This window comes from Echinops telfairi, unplaced genomic scaffold (genome assembly GCF_000313985.2).
Source record: "Echinops telfairi isolate 266 unplaced genomic scaffold, ASM31398v2 ScPeMD7_7457;HRSCAF=8495, whole genome shotgun sequence".
NCBI lineage: Eukaryota > Metazoa > Chordata > Mammalia > Afrosoricida > Tenrecidae > Echinops > Echinops telfairi.
The window spans coordinates 15,922,134-15,940,216 of NW_022111357.1; the positions used below are offsets into that span (position 1 = coordinate 15,922,134).

Below are 18,083 nucleotides of genomic sequence, written 5' to 3' on the forward strand. Positions count from 1 at the left end.
AATTGTCTAACATGTTGTTTTGGAATCTCAAATCTTACTACAACAGTTTGAGGGTGATTTTGGGTGGATTTTTCTCTCTGGGAACTTATTCAAGGTTTTTAAAGAAGTTTTTAACTATGGGGTTTTTACTGCTAGAAAATACAGATAGTCAAAATGTGAATTCTGTGAGAAAGGCTTTCTAATTTCTTCAAGGAATCAAAGCTCATTAATATTTGAATTCTTGGTTATGTGTGCTACCCAAAAGAAGCAGTACATTGGGCATAGTATTTATGTACCTATGAAACTCCATTAGAGACAAAAACATGGGATATGCTATGATATACACCTGGATTTTTGTCCTAGCTTTGAAATTCACTATCTGTGAGACATTAGTTTCTAAAACTAATTAATATTTATCATGTATTCTTGCCTGAATGAGACAAATATTCTAGTTCCTAATATCTAAGATATCCTAGAAATAGGATGATTACTGGACAAGGAAGGAGATGCTTGATGGTGGTATATAAATATGGCAAAGACATGGGGACTGAGCAATCACAGATCAAATATAGTATTCCAATGCAAAAGCCCTGATTTTCAAGATCCTTCATCCTACACTTCTCAAATATCCCATCCCATTAAATGATCAATTTAGGAGTAAAGCTCAATTTTCTTTTCCTTACCATATCCAATACAACTTATTAGCAATTCTGCCAGCCTTACCTCCAATATATATTCCTGGCACTTTTCACTGTTTCCAGTGTCAAGCTGTTATTATTTCTCTCTCTAATAAAGGAGCCCTGGTGGTATCGTTGATTATGCTAACCGCCAGGTCAGCAGCTTGAACTCACCTCCTCAGAAGAAAGAAAGACGAGGTGTTCTGCTCCTGTAAAGATTTATAGCCTCAGGAATCATGGAAAGTAGTTTCATTCTGTCCTATATGGTCACTATGAGTCGGGGTCAACTCAATGGTAAACCGTTGGAGCAATTAAAATAAAAGCGAAACTTCTGCTTTCAGCCCACAAGGTGCTACATAATCTGATTCCTGGCGACTTCTCTGACCTCACTCACTCTGTACTCCTTACATCTTCATTCACTAGGATCTCAACCTCTACTGTTCAATATGGGAGCTACTAGCTTCATGTGGCTATTAAATGACAAATTCAGTTCTTCAGTTACATAACCACATTTCAAATTTTCAACAGCCACATTTGCACAGGAACAGAAGATTTTATCAGCACACAAAGTTCAAGGGTAGAACACTGGTCTAGACACATGCCAAGTTCATTAATACTTGCTTTTCCCGCTTCTGGTTCTTCTGATGATATATTTTGCGATGGCTGTTCCTTCTCATGAGGAGCCCTGGTGGCATACTGGTTACAAGTTGGGCTGCTAACTGCAAGGTTGGCATTTTGAAATCACTAGCCGCTCCACAGGAGAATGAAGAGGCTTTCTACCCCCATAAAGTTAGTCTCAAAAACCCAGAGGGGCAGTTCTACTCTAACCTATAGGGTTTTTATGAGTTGGCATTAACCCCAGGGCAGTGAATTTGGTTTTTCAGTTTTGGAGCTTCTTCTCATAATTCAGGGCACAGCTCAAATAGATTCTCAGAGGAACCTTATAAATTTAGACTATACCACCAAATCTGAAACAGCCGCCCAATTTCCCCTTGTCCCCAGACACTCTCTATTCCATTATCTGGTTTCATTTTTTCATAGCATCAATCACTATCAGAAAGTGTTTGTTTCTTTCTGTTTCTATCCATTGAATGGCAGAGACTAAGCCTGTGTGTCACAGCATCTTCACTGACCAAAACAATGCTAAACTAAGCACATACTGTGCATTGTCGTCAGTTTGCTCTGACTCATGGTGAGCCTACTACCTATAATAGTACAAAATGTTTTCTGTTCTTGTTCCATCTTTATGATCCTTGGCATACAGGAAGTATAAAAATTATTGAATACAGTGATAAATTAACAATATCCCCTTTTAGGCTGAGCGTTAAAGGAAGGGGCTATATGTATCTTGTTCACCACTGTAATACTACCCTTATTTTTAGCACATTATATATATACCCTTATACCTAGCACATTACTTAGCATAATTGGTGACTACATTACATAATGGGAGGAACATAAAGAGAAGTCCTTAATATTTTACTACATTTTCTTACACGACAGACAGAAATAGGAATTTCCAAATGGCAACTGTTGCTGTTTGGTAAAAGTAGAGGGGCAGCAAAAAGGAGGAAGGCCCTCAACTAGATGGATTGACACAGTAGCTGCAACAATGGGCTCGGGCATAGGTGCAGTTATGAGATTGGTGCAGGACCGGGCAGTGTTCTGTATTGCTGTGTATAGACTTGGAACCTACTCTATGGCACCTAACAACTGTGGCTGCTGTAGGAAGGTCTACCGAGATATTTTATTAGAGGGTCTGGGCATATCAACAAGCCAGAATATAGCACTATGAGATAATAAAACATAAAATAATAATGATGTAGCCAGAACATTAACAGTACCTTAAGGATAGCTACCATTTTAGGAGGCATATACTAAGTGCCATAGGAGCCCTGGTGGTGTAGTGATTACCAGTTGGGCTGCAATCTGCAAGGTTGACAGTTTGAAACCACTAGCAGCTCCATAGGAGAAGGACTGGGCTTTCTACTCCCATCAATAGTTACAGTCTAGGAAACCCATGGGGGATGGGGTGGGTGTTGCTATGAGTCAGCATTGACTAGATGGCAGTGAGTGTGATTTTGGTTTGGTATTAAGTGCCAGCCATATATACATTACCATACTTATTTCTCAGAAAAATTATTTGAGCTAGTATGATATATTGTCATCATCTCTATTCTTAAGAATGAGAAAACCAGGCACAGAGTGTAAGTAATTTACCTAAGAGTATAGTTCAGAAGTGCTAAGGTTGAGATCAGAATCAGATCTGTTTGATTTGACAGCTTAAACCTTACCTTTTCAATTTTATATAGATATAGTAACATGGAACTTGCTTTTTCAATAGATAGCACTGGTGAGTCCTTAATAAGTATAACTGATACTACTCTCTTTTGATTACTGCCTTCTGAACTTTTATTAGCCCCTGGTCCCTTGCCCCCCTTATTTTAGTAGATTAAGAACCTGGATGTGGCTTGTTACTTTATTTCAGTAACAGTCTTAAATTCTTGAGTTTAAACTTAAAAGATCCAGCCACTATACATGAATTCAGACACATCTTCTTCTCTCAATATATACAACTATGAAACTTGCAGATTTCTTAAATAAAATTTGGAGACGCCAAAAAGCAATGGGATTGCTTTTTCTCAGTCTATAATTGCCACTTGACAACTGGGCTAAAGCTCCCTGGCCTCAAACACCTTTTTAAAACAACTGCTGCTGTCAAGGCAGAGTCTTCGGGTGGTATAAATGGTTAATGTGATCAGCTGTTAATTAAAAGGTTCGAGGTTCCAGTTCACCTGGAGGTACCTTGGAAGAAAGACTCAGCAGCCTACTCCTGAAAACAACCAGGCAACTGAAACTCTATGGAGCACAGTTCTGCTCTGACCCGTGGGGTCACCATGAGGCGGAATCAACTTGAAAGCAGCTTGTTCTTATTGGTGATAGTCGAGGAAGACCCTTTCTCTTTTCTACTAGATAAATAACTACTTAAAAATTCTGATCAGGCTTTTAGTTCAGCATGTTGCATTAGGTTTAAACTCTGTGGTAGAGATTCTAATTAATAAAAGTGTTTGATCCACAGCTACCTAGCTGTGGAACCCTTGATCTAATTACGACTCTCTTTGAACCTCCGTTCTCCCTTTCTTTTTCTTTTTGGTTCTCTCTTTCTTAAGACGACAATTAGTAAGATCCCCTTCAGTATTCCCAGTAAAGTTCTTAAATTTGCTTCTCTTATTTCTTTGTGTCTCCTTAACAAGAGACAGAAAATAACTGATATCCAATACCAACCTCCATCAAGGCTCCGGGATGCTCGTTTGCTGGCTGTACGCTCAAAGTGTGGGGCGGGTCTGTCAATCAGAGCACTAGCTTGTCTGGTCTGAGCCTGGGTCCGGCCGCTGTATCGAAATTTGGATCCCAATGCAAGAAATTTACTCTTGGGAATGGTGTCTGTAGATGTCAGTCTGGAAATAAAACACAAACATCATATACATTATGCATTCTCTCATTACCCTAAGGCCATGTGATAATATGAGATTAAAAATGAAATCAAAACAAAAAAGTTCCACAAATCTCAGAATATTCTCGTAGTTACTAAAACAGGTTTCTCATTAAGCAATCAGTATTTTAGTTCTAAATCACTTTCAACAGTTTTAATGGCATATAGTTAACATATCATACAATTCAATAGTTCATTACGTTTAAAAAAAATAAATCAGTATAATTTACTTGGGAGCTTATTTGAATAATATCATTTTCTACCTCTATTACCACTGCCATTGAATCAATAATGACTCATACTAACCCTATAAGACAGAGTAGAACTGCCTCATAGGCTGTAAGTCTTTTTTTTTTAATTTATTCTTATTTATTTTTTAGGCTGTCTGTTGTTGTTTTTTTTAATTAGGCTGTAAGTCTTTATGGAAGCAGATTGCCACATCTTTCTCCTGAGGAGCAGCTGGTGGGTTCAAACCACCGACTTTCTAGTTAGGACTTCACCGCCAGTACCACCAAGGCCCCTGCTGTATCTCTATAGATAGAATCTCAGTATCAAAATGCTTTACAGTTCTTTAACATGTTCCCCCTATCCTTATATAATATTTTCACCATTTTATAGATACAGGAAACTGATTTGGAGAGGAAAAACGCTATTAGTTTAAGGTTACAAGGCTATTGCAAGGTTGGACAGTAACCCTGTAAGCTCCAGAGTTCAGCTGGAAAAATAATTTGGTAAAATGACTCCACTCATGCCTAGAAGCCTATTTAACAGGTTATTTAGTGTGCTGACAACTCAGGCATAAGCCCTGTCTCTCTCTTTCTCTGCATTTCCCAGTGTGTTCTTTTGTCATGACATTTTACTACACAGGATGAAACAGTTTATTTTTATGCTGGTTTCCCTGTAAGACCGTGAGTTCTCTAAGGGTAAAAGTGATCTTTGTGTCTTCATTTCTGGCACAGTGCCTGGCATGAATTTGGCACCTAATAATGTTTGTTGAATAAATAGATAAAATTGCTACCCCAGGTATTACAAAAGGGAGTATTTTCCTTCCTTTGAGACAGACAGGTTCATTTTAATTTAATAAATATTTGCTTTCTTTTATGTGATGGAGTACTACATTTTAATATAGCTACTTGTATTAAACATTCAAAATAACTTTTTCCCTACCATTCCTTGCTTTTTAAAAAACAACTATTTTCTGGTTTGATTTTGAAGAAGAGAATGATGAAAGCATAATGATACATATTAATCAATGAGATGAGATCCTCTAATCAGGTAAAATATATACTCTCATGGTTTATTTTGAATTGACACTTGAAATATTTTCTTTAATCTTTTCTATCTGTCCACTGTTATATGCTAAGTTTAATATAAAATATATAATATAAATATATATTTATATGCTCCATTATATAAATTATATAATACAGTTCAAAAATACAGATGGAAGTAAATTTATCAAGGCATTCAAAGTCAAGTTTCTTTCTGAATAGAATATCAGGTCTTGGATTTGCTTTAAAATAACCTGGGGGCAGAATGTATACAGATGAAACACGATTAGTCTTGGAGTGATAATTTTTGAAGCTGTGTGATAGGTAGAAGGGGAGCTCATTGTTTTATTCTTCTTGTTTTTTATATATTTGCAATTTTCCATAGGTTAAAAAAAAATGTAAAGGCAAGCTTTCCTTTCTCTTTTAAAACTGTTTATTGTGAATTAGGTGAAGGTTTATGGAGCAGATCATCAATTTTACATTCAACAGTTCATATACATTTTGTTTCAACGTATTTAATACAATCTCCTCAATGTATTATCAATTATCCCACTTCCTCCTTGTGAGTCCATTCTGCCTTCTTTCCTAATTCTCTGTACTTTGTCCATTTGTACTCCTATAGTCCATTCTGTCTTCTTTCCTAATTCTCTGTACTTTGTCCTTGGGTAAATGCTATTGAATCTTAACTAGCTGATTATTCTAACATGAAAGAAAGTTCAGTTTCAGATCTGAAGGATAACTGTGTTTGGCTGGGTTGACTAGAGAAACAAATCCAGAGATATGCATATGTATCAGAAAGAATTTTATATCAAGTAGTTGTATATCAAGAAAACATCCCAGCCCAGTGAAACTCAAGTCCCTCTTCAGACTCACACAGCCACATGCAATGATGCAGATCATAGGCCAGTGAGTGCAAAGTTGTGTGAATCTAATGGCAGTGGCTCTGGCAGCAATCAAGGTCAGTCAGCAGGAAGGTGAAGGCATAGAGAGAGGGGAGGCTCCCAGGGACCCTCCTTATGAGAAAGCCACGCCCACAAGGAGTCATCATCAGGTTGTGACCTGATTGACAGGCTAGACTCCACCACAACACTGTTTGTTTATAAAATGTCATTTTATTTTAAGTGACTCTGCTGTTACATAAGGAATAACATTTTCACAAGGCTATTTGGGGACTACAGTCAATGATTAGGAACACACAATAGTGGTCCAATTCTCTAAGTAATAATCACAAGACAAACTGGAGACCCTACCCTCTCCCATGTGCACAAATCTGCATGGAAATGTACTAACATTTTAGATTTGGACTGTCTATTTTATTTCCCTTTGCTAGTGTATTAGGAAATGACATGTACTTTGTATTAGTCTAGGTACAGAAACTCATGTATAAGAGAGAGTTTTATATAAAGGTTAAGTGCTCATCAAGAAAACATCCCAACCCAGTGCTGCCCAAGCCCACAAGTCCAACATTAACCCATTAGCCCATATGTCCAACACCAATCCACGAAGTCCTCCTCCATCTCACAAAACAGACGCAATGATGCCAACTGCAGGAGGAAAGGCGAGTCAGTGAATGTGTAAACATCTCAGCTCTGGCAGGGGTCTCCACACAGGTACTCCAGCACCCAGGGCTGCATTGGGGTAGGTCCATGTGGCTTCTCCTCGGGGATGTCTTGCAGGAAGTGAGCTTTGCCAGCTAAAGCAGGGAACTGGGTAAGGCAGCTGCACCCTGGTCCGACCATCAGAAAGCGAGAGACCCGAGACTAGAGAGGTGAGGCTCACTGAGCCGTTTAGCTCTCTGCCCTGCTAAACCCCAATTAACCCCACATGTGATTACTGGCCAGGTTGGCACAATAAACTAACTACCTCACACTTTAATCGCCAAAAGCAATGCTTGTATTCTGGCAGCAACGTGCTACTTCTATTACATAGTGAAGTGAATACCAGAACTACAAAGGCAGGAGTGTAAGTGAATTTTTATTGGGAAGGGAAATTGTCAACTTCAACAGCAGCAAATGAAGCGTGAACAAGGAAACTCCCTTTTGTCACAGATGTACATGAGCTCCATAATATATTATATAGGAGGCACTTCACTGTACCACTACACTTTTATATGTCTTCAAGTTGACATGAAATGATGTAATTACCACAGTGACTAAGGGTCATAGTCTTGGGGGACCCACCAGTTTATTCCACCAGTAAGCTTGGTCTGTTTTATGATTTGAGGTTTACTCACACATTTCTCTCTCACTCGATCCAGGACCTTCTAACGTGATCCTTTTGGAGCAGTTGGTAGTATTGCTCTCCATTTAACACAAGTAATTATTTGTCTAAGATGTATTTTCTTTTCTAGACTATATATACCAAAAGGACAGGGACTAAGTCATCTTACATATGACATAAGTCAAAAAGTATTGCTTCTAAGGCTCATTGATGTACAGGTTCATTCTAACCAAAACCTGTTTAAACATGCCTCTGCCGCCAGTGAATGCCTGTAGGCACATTCTCTCAGTAATACAATTTTCTTGTTAAGTCTAGTTTGAGTGCCTTTAGATATAAAAAACAAAGCCCAGTCAAAATAGCAGCTTCTGAGGTAAGCTGCTGGACTAGATAAGTTCAAAGCAGAGAGGTCAGCTCAGAAAGTTATGGTGACTGTTTTTTGAGATTCCAAAAGAGTAATCCTGATAGATTTTCTTGAAGGACATAGGATAATGAGAGGTCTTATTATGAAGAAGTTGTAAGAAAATGTAAAACTTTATTGGTGAGGAAAAGGCCATGAAAGTTGAGCTGAATGACTTTTCCCCATCACAACAATGGCCTATTCATTCTTAGAGGATAACAAAGACTGCCCTATGAAAATGTCATAGGCACTTACCTTATCCACCTTACAGCTCTGATCTTTCCCTTTCACATTGTTTTGTTCCTCAAACTCAAAAAACATTTCTAAGGAACATGAATTGAGACCCTTGGGGCTGCCAAACGTGTCATATTCATGGGGGGTAAATCGAGAGCACAGAATTTCTCAGGAAAGGTTAGTGATGGAAACACTGCCTTCAGAAGTATACAGACATAGACGGGAGGAGATGTCAAGAAACGATAGCTTCACATTTTGATACTGGTGTTGTAAGGTACTGTTGAGTCAGTTCTGACTCATATTGACCCGATGTACAACAGAATGAAACACTGCCCAGTCCTATGCCATCCTCACAATTGTTCTTATATTTGAGCTCATTGTTACATCCACTGTGTTAATAAATCTCATTGAGTGCCTTTCTCTTTTCCCCCCTCCTCTATTTAACTAAGCGTGATATTCTCCATGGACTTAGCTTCTGGCAACATGCCCAAAGTATGTGAGATGAAATCTCACCATCTTTGCCTCTAAGGAGCATTTTGGCTGTACCTCTTCCAAGATAGGCTTACTGGTTCTTTTGGAAGTCCATAGTACTTTCAAAATTCTTCACGAGCAAAATAATTCAAATGCATTGATTTTTCTTCATTCTTCCTTATCCAATGTCTAACTTTCACATGCATACGAGGCAACTGAAAATACCATGGCTTGGGTCAAAAACCCCTTTAGTTCTCAAAGTAATATCCTTCCTTTTCAGCACTTTAAAGAGGTCTTGTGTAGCATGTTTACCCAATGCAAGTGACATTTGATCTATTGACTGCTGCTTCCAGGACTGCTGGATCCTGATTGTGGATCCAAGCAAGATAAAATCCTTCAATCTTTTCTTCATTTACCATGATCTTATCGATTGGTTCAGTTGTGAACATTTTAGTTCTTTACATTGAGTTGTGATCCATACTGAAGGCTGCAATCTTTTATCTTCATCAGCAAGTGCTTCAAGTCCTCCTCACTTTCAGCAAGCAATGTGTGTCATCTGCATATTGCAGGTTGTTAATATGCCTTCCTCCAACAGTGATGCCACATTCTTCTTCATATAATCCAGCTCCTCTGATTATTTGCTTAGTATACAGATTGATAAAGTATGGTGAGAGAATACAACTCTGATGTACACCTCTCCTGATTTTAAACCATGCAGTGTTCTCATGTTCTGTTCACACAACTGTCGCATGATCCACGTACAGATTCAACACAAGCACTATGAAGTGTTCTGGAATTCCCGTTCTTCTCAAGGCTATCGATAATTTATCGAATGCCTTTGCATAGTCAATAATACACAAGTAAACATCTTTCTGGTATTTTCTGTTTCCAGACAAAATCCATCTGACATCAGCAACGGCATTCCTTGTTCCACACACTCCTTTGAGTCCAGCCTGAACTTGTGGTAGCGCCTCATCAATGTCCTGCTGCAATTGTTCTTGGATGATCTTCATCAAATTTTACTTGCATGTGATATTAACGATATTGTTCTGTAATTTGAGCATTCTTATGAGTCACTGTTTTTTAGGTGAATGGGTAAAAATATGGGTCTTGTCCAGTCAGGTGGCCAAGTAGCTGTCTTCCGAATTTCTTGGCATAGACCAGTGAGTGTTTCCAGTGCTTCATCAACTTGTGAAAACATTTCATTTGGTATTCCATCCATTCCTGGATCCTTATTTTTGACAAATGCTTTTAGCGTATCTTAGACATCTTCTTTCAGTACCATTAGTTCTTGTTAATAACCTGCCTCTTCAAATGGTTCAAGTTCCAATAGCTCTTTTTTGTATAGGGACTCTGTGTATTCCTTTCACCCTTTTTTGATGCTCCCTGCATCATTAATATTATGCTCATAGAATTTTTTAATATTGCAACTTGAGGCTCGAATTTTTTTCTTTAGTTCTTTTGGTTTAGGATATGCTAAGCATGTTCTTTTTAGGTTTTCTAACTCTGGGTCTTTGGACATTTCATTATTATATTTTACTCTGTCTTCTCAAGCTGCCTTTTGAAATGTTCTGTTCAGTTCTTTTACTTCATCATTTTTTCCATTTGCCTCAGCTACTCTATGATTATTATATTTTGCTATTTTTATTTAATAAAAGTTTCTATGATTTCATAGCAATACTCTTTGACTTATCCAAGTATTCCCAATACCTAGCATGGTACATGCACAGAGTAAGCAAACAGTAAATGAATACAATACAATGGGTTCATATACCGGGAGGGTGGAGGGAGGGGGGGACAGAAAGGGGGAACCGATTACAAGGATCTACATATACTCTCTTCCCTGGGAGATGGACTACAGAAAGGTGGTTGGGGGGGAGATGTCGGACAGTGTAAGATATGACAAAAGAATAATAATTTATAAAGTATCAAGGGTTCATGAGGGAGTGGGGAGCGGCGTGAGAGGAGGGAAAAATGAGGAGCTGATACCAAGGGCTCAAGCAGAAAGCAAATGTTTTGAGAATGATGATGGCAACAAATGTACAAATGTGCTTGACACAATGGATGTATGTATGGATTGTGATAAGAGTTATATGAGCCCCCAATAAAATGATTAAAGAAAAAAGAAAAACAAAGGAAATAAAACTTTCCTGACTTCTATGAATTTGATACAATTGGTGTTCTAAGGCCCTCCCTTTTTGTTCTTTCTAGGGTTAATTAGACCCAACATAACAATCAGTTGTACACCTTTAACTTTCTAGTATAAAACCCCCACTTGTATGTGTGCCTCCCACTACAGGGCAGATTTAAGCTGCAGTTAGTCGCAGCCATCTCAGAGCCCCTGGTATATATACGGTCCTAGTCCTCACTTCTCCCCTCCTTCTACCATATGCAGAATAGGACTTTGGGAATGTTTATGCACATTTTTCAACCCAAAGGGGGAGAACTGGATTCAGTGTCTTAAGAAGATCTCACCTGAGCTAAATCAAAGAGTGCCAACCACACAAAAAACAGAATTTCAATAGGAGGCTTAACACAGAAGCAAGCATAAATAATTTCACCTTGAAAAATACTTAAGTGAGAACAATACCTGAAAAATGTGTGGTGCTCCACACAGACTTTCCATAATTTCTTAGCCGCTCGGTAACTGGGAAGTTTGAATCCGATGGTACTTTCATATTGTTCTTGCTAAAAACAAAAACAAAACATGAAACATGAAGTACTATTCCAATTTCCTCACATAAACAACAATGACTATGTGATAGCAAGGATACTGATATTTACTGAGTGGCGAACATTGGTAATAATGATATAGGTAGCATCATCTCTGTTTCTACAGGTGAAGAAACTGAGATCAGGAGAGTTATTTACTCAGTCTCACAGCTACTAAGTGGCAGAAACAGAAATTCACTGTTACCACTAACCTACACTACTCTTAATTATTTTCTATACTAGTTTATAGTCATTAAACCATAAGGTCATTCCACTCCTTTCTTAAATAAGAACTTGGAATTTTTAGTATGTTATATAGTTGACAATTTTAAAAATCAAGGATTGCTTTGTTAGCTTATTTAATGATACCTATGTGCATTTATTTATTCATGGCCTCCCCATGTTCAAATGTAAGATTTTTTAAGGATGGGGCCTTTTAACTACTAATTTTTTAGCACCTAGAATAGAGCCTGGTGCCACAGGGAGAACCCTCAGTATTTGCTGACTGAATGTCTCTTGGATTCAAAACTTCTTGACAGAAGATAGTGATTACTCTGTGCTAGATACAGTTAAATAATTCTGGTAAAAATTAAATGTTCCAATGATAATCTCATTCCCAAAAAGTTGAGGCTGCATTCAGTATTTCCATGCTCAAACAAGAAACCATTTTTCACCAGCAGGTGGTGACATACACACAAAAAAGCCTCCTTACATGAGCAAGGTTCTTCCTGTTTGGTCTTTTGTGGATGTTTTATCTCACATCAACTACGAGACAGAAAATATTCCACTAACAGATAACTAAGCTGAGCTTTAGACTTCTCCAGCCTTTTGTTTAGTAAGAGGCAGAATAGGACATAGACCTTTTGGTTGTTTTAAACATTTTGATTCCTAAACATTTTCCCACTCTACCGTGACAGCTCTTTAATGACAGTCCTTAGCGCACATGCTAAATTTGGCCAACATTAGTATATACTGCCAACTGACCCCAGCCTAGTAAGTAACTTATTTATCTGGCCCAACCTTGAACATCCAACACTTTTAAATATTAGAACATGGCCCTAAAAATATCCTTAGTACCTATTAAGTGCTCTTCAAATAAATGGTATATGAGATAAGAGGGGTTGGTGACATAAAAATGAGTAATTTAACCCCACAAGCACATTTTAAACCTCATGCTAATCAATTTGAAAACATTTTTCTATAAAGTTTTTACCTGGAGTAAACAAGGGGGAAAAAAAGAACATCCCAAGTCTCACTTCTGGCCATGGTTTATTGACTTACTCACAAGAGGGACACATCTAGAAGACCAGCAGTAGGAAGAGCAGAAGCATCACAGGACTGATTAACTTAGAAAATAGAATTACCAGTCCCTGAATAGTTGGCTTTAGAAACCACTTAAATGACATAGCCGAGACAACTGGGAATGGAGTTTTAAATCTGGTCGGTGTTTGACTCAGAAGGAAGAAACAAGGATGCTGTACCTCTCCAGGTCGAATCTTGATGAAAAAGCTGCTCCGTTTGTATGAAATCTTCAGCACTTTGGGCCAGGGAAATCGGTTAATTCTCAGCTTATCTTTGTAAACCAGAAGGCCGCTAGAGCAAACACCCAGGATGATGTCCACTCCCTCTAGATCCTGAAAGAGAGAAAAAGCATTAACGCTTTAATCTTCAATAAAGTGTTCAACATATATTAGTTCAAATTAGTGATCTGGAAATAAGAACAAATCAATCATACATGGAAAGATTAAGTTTAACTAATCATACCACATAGGAAGTCTAGGTAAGAATTTTATTATTAAACATTAAAAAAACCAGTGTTATTATTACCTTTCACAAACTACTTTAAAAATGCCCAAATCTGATTCAGTAATTCTATTTGTTATTTATTTCCAGTAAACAACTTAAAATACCGATAAAGTTTTATATGTAAAAATATTCAGAGTATTATATTCAGAATGGGAAAAATGAACTATGATCCTATAAGCAACAGGGTTAAGTTATTAACTATTCATATAGTAAAATACAATAGGATTATGAAAATAGTTATAAAGAACTTAGGAAACATATGGAAAATAATTATGCTGCAATGTTATGTAAAATAAAACATTTAGGTATACAATTTGATCTTAATAATATAAAATGTAAACATACAAAGTGAATATGCCAAAGTAGTAACAATATTGTTTTTTGAGTAGAGGCAAAGATGGTGAGATTTGTCTCATATACTTTGGATATGTTATCAGAAGAGACCAGTCCCTGGAGAAGGACATTAGCTGTGATAAAGTAGAGGGGCAGTGATAAAAGGGGAACAAGATGGATTAACACAGTGACTGCAACAATGGGTTCAAGTATAAGAACCATTGTGAGGATGGCACAAGAGAGGGCAGTGTTGTATTCTATTACGCACAGGGTTGCTATGGGTCAGAACTGACTCAGTAGCACCTAATAGCAATTATTATGAAAAATTTTTCATTTTGGTTTTCTATATTTTCCAGTGTTAAGTATGTGTTCTCTTTAAAAAAATTTAAATATCACTAAATTAATACATGGATATAAAAACTAAAAAATAGAAAATATATAAATTAGAAAGTAAAATTCTATTCAGTCCTTACACTCGCTGTTATCATTAGCTGTCATACTATATATTAGTTGCCACTGACTCACAGCAACCTTAGGCACAAGAGAACAAAACATTACCTGGTCTTGTACCAGCCTCACAACTGTTCCTGTGTTTGAGCCCATTGTTGCAGCCTCTGTACTAATCTACTTCATTGAGGGTCTTCTCTTTCAGTCATCCTCTGCTTTACCAAGTGTCATGTCTTTCTCCAGGGGCTGATCTTTCCTGGTGACATGTCCAAAGTACATAAGATAGTCTCCCCAGCCCTGCTTCAAAGGAGTGTTCTGGCTGTATTAATTACTAATAATTGTGTGAAAATTTCCATTATTATCCTATTTTGAAGGCATATACAAATACAGTAATCTCCATATGGGGGTGTATGAGTGTGTCTTTTATAATTAGGAAAACATTAGAATCCGGTCTTTGAGGGGGAAACTATATCTTAATCATCTTTGTTGTTGCTAGGTGCCTTTGAATCGTTCTTACTTCATAGCAACCCTATGCACAGCACAAGGAAACACTGCCCAGTCCTGCACCTGATGAACAGCAGCCAACATCATCTCTACTATCATCTGAGAAACTGTTACTGTGCCCACACTCAATAAATGTTTACACTGACTTTGTTACCTGTCCACATTATTGTTCATAATTTATCATAAAAGTATCAGTGAATTCTTTACTTGTGATATAAATCAACCTTTATTCATATTTGTAGATAAACCAAGGAATTTTAAGTATTTTAGTAACAACATACATTAGACTTAAATTTTCAACCATCACTATTAATTATTTCATTCACTATCAGTGACTCTGAGATAATATCTGCTTTTCTCTTGTCCCTGAAACACACACACACACACACACACACACACACACACACACACACACACAATTCAGCTGCTGAAGGAATCAACACAATTCAGCTGCTGAAGGAGTCAACAGGAGCTGTATTTCCACCCTTACCACCCAAAGCATCTGAGAAATATCACTGGATTTACACCTCATCGACATTTACAACACTCTCCACAACTGAAAAACAAAGTTGAGGAATACAAGGGGGCTTCAAAAGTTTGTGGAAAATGGGATTAAAAGATTAATGGAATTTTTCCATGAACTTTCTGAAACCTCTTGTAGACTAAGCTTCAAGTCTCCTGGGAAGAACTCATAAAGCTATGCCCCTGCATCCTCCAGAGAGATTTCTTACAATATAAAGAGATACTAATTACTATGTCTGTCTACACATGAAATTCTAAGAAAAGCATTCATATTCTTATTTTGGTCTTCCAGTTCTAAAATATATTTACTTCAAACCTGTCACTCTCATAATCAGCAAACAGTTAACTGTATACTCAGTGCAGGATAAAAAATACTTCACTGCCCACTTATTATTGATCATGCCAGTCTATAATAGGGAGTATATCTCTTAATACACATATGTGTCTAAGCCAGCAGACCCCATGAGTTCCTGGAAGCCAGGGCCTAGGGCTATTGCAGAATCATTTAATGTGGCTCTTCTAGCCAAAATTTCTAATCACCACCAAGCAACCTTTCCCTGCATGAGTCTAGTAAAAAGGTTGGAAAAGATATTGACGGGATTCACCTGTGAGTTACTGCAAACAGGACACCCTGGAGTGGCATCCTGCTGTGTATAAAACGAGAAGCAGGAGGAGGGAATCTCAAAACTAAGAGTAGAGAGCATCTTCTGGACCCAAGACAGCTGAGCAGTGAACCCCCTGGATCCAGATGACACCCGTACCATCAGAGGAGCAGCAACAGAACCAGGAGTCACAGCATAGAACAGTGATAAACTTTCCAACCAACAGAGTAATTAAAACTTGAGTGCATTTTTGTGCAGAAAGAGGCTGGCTTGCTGAGTGAGTTGCCTCTAGGCACTTAATTGAGGAACCTGGGTTTGCTGACCCACAGAAGTAGAGCTGTGCCTTCTGGCTAAGGAGCAGGGTACCTCTGGGCACTTAATTCAGGGAGCTGTGTTTGCTGACCCACGGAGCTTGAGCTGAATGCCTTTAGATTGAGGCTTATAGTAGAGCAGTATGACACTTTGAGCATTAGTTAGCAAACCTGAAACTTTCTAACATGTCCTGGTAAACAATGACCCTGAGCATTTCTCCCTTGTTAACTTCCTTAATAAACTCTTTAATCATGAATATTGTCTGTGAGTTTCTGTGTAGTCATTGCAATGGCTATTAGAACCCAGAGAGGTAAAACAGTGAACACCTGGTCACCTCAGTAGGTAGTGAGCACCCTATCTCTGGAGATACTTCAGAATATTGAGTAGTAACCTGGCAACAAAAACCAAACTCACTGCCATCAGGTGACGCCAACTCCTAGTGACTCTATAGAGCAGGGTAGAACTGTCCCTGGAGTTTCTGAGACTGTAATTCTTTATGGAAGTAGAAAGCCCAATCTTTCTCCCATGGAGCTGCTGGCGGTGGTTTCAAACTGCTGACCTTGTGATTAGTAGCCCAACACGTAATTACTATGCTACCAGGGCTCCTTAGCTATGTATAGCACCAGTGGGTGAAGGGAGACGTCGGACAGGGCAAGATATGACAAAATAACAATTTATAAACTATCAAGGGCTCATGAGGGAGGGGGAAGCGGGGAGGGAGGGGAAAAATGAGGACCTAATGCCGGGGGCTTAAGTGGAGAGGAAATGTTTTGAGAATGATGAGGGTACAATGAATGATGAGGGCAATAAATGTACAAATGCGCTTTACACAATTGATGTGTATGGATTGTGATAAGAGTTGTATGAGCCCCTAATAAAATGATTGAAAAAAATAATAATTCTGGTGTATTTGTTTGTTTGTTTTAAGATACAGTGGTCTTCTTTTCCAAAATCATTGCTAGTAAGAAACCAAGGATGGTAAGTACAGGAGTTGGGATCCCCGAGTGGTGAGACAGCTGGGCTGCTAACCGAAAGGCTGTCAGTTTCAGATGGCCCCGAAGTGCCTGAGAAGAAAGCAGAACTTCCTTTCCCTGCTGGAAATTTACATTTTCACCCAAGACATTCAGGGGTTGAACTGGAATGAATTGGTTCAAACCTCTGGTTCAAAAACCTGGCACTGAAAGAACTATAGAGCACACGTCTACTCTGATACCCATAGTTAAGTAGATATGTTGTCTTTATTCTTACATAAATGTAGTATGAGAAAATCTCAGATTCTTATTATCATTGATGTTAGACATAAGAAATTATTTTTGCTATCCCCTAAGCCAAGAAAGTAAAATAAGAACTATCTTTATATGTCTCTTGATTAATATCTTTAAAAATTAAATATGATAGTTATCATCCACTGTTTTCAGTGGTTAATTCCTCCAAAGTGGATAGCCTACTCCTTCTTCTTCATAGCCTCCCTGTGAACTGCTCACTTTTAGTGACCCTGCTGGTATCCAGAAAACCAGTGACAGCTTCCAGCATCATAGCAACACTTAAGCCACCACCACAGTAGGACAAACTGACAGACAAGTGGTGCAATACTGAGTTCAAACATAAGAACAATTGTGAAGTTGGAGCAAGGCTGGGCACAGTGTTTTTTTCTGTTGTACACAGGGTCGCTATGAGTCAAAACCAATTCTATGGCACCTAACAACAACTATGTCTACAGTTCAAGGAACGCACATTTTACCTCAGCTAATCTATACAGCTAAGCAATTGTTTAAATAATCAAAACCCAGAGCTAAATACTTTTTTAATTAGCACTTTCCTAAGACAAATGTAGTGACACATACGTAGTAGTGGCTCAAGTGTTATGTGCATGCACAAGAGAAGCAGGAACCATACAGAGCTACAATAACTGGGTAAGGAGGATTTCCTAGAAGCCTTTTTAGGGTTTTAAGGCCTATGGACACAACAATTTCTCTCTCTTAATGGTATATTTTGGAGAAACAAATCGCATTTCAACATTTGGGAAAAGAAATGCTGCCTGCACTGGAGATCCCCTTGCAGAGGGGTCTCGGGGAGGAGATGAGCCAGTCAGGGTGCGATGTA

At 38.2% G+C, this 18,083-nt stretch overlaps 1 protein-coding gene across 14 annotated transcripts in view; it reads right to left on the bottom strand.

The window, feature by feature from the left end:
- Positions 1 to 18,083, bottom strand: part of EPB41 (erythrocyte membrane protein band 4.1) — a 218,450-nt gene that overhangs the window by 60,349 nt on the left and 140,018 nt on the right. For all 14 annotated transcript variants that reach the window (XM_045298791.1, XM_004705044.2, XM_045298787.1 and 11 more), the window contains 3 exons: positions 12,936 to 13,088; positions 11,333 to 11,430; positions 3,942 to 4,114 (listed from right to left, as the gene is read on the bottom strand). In XM_045298791.1, coding sequence (XP_045154726.1) covers positions 3,942 to 4,114; positions 11,333 to 11,430; positions 12,936 to 13,088 — 424 coding nt within the window. The remainder of the gene's footprint in view (positions 1 to 3,941; positions 4,115 to 11,332; positions 11,431 to 12,935; positions 13,089 to 18,083) is intronic.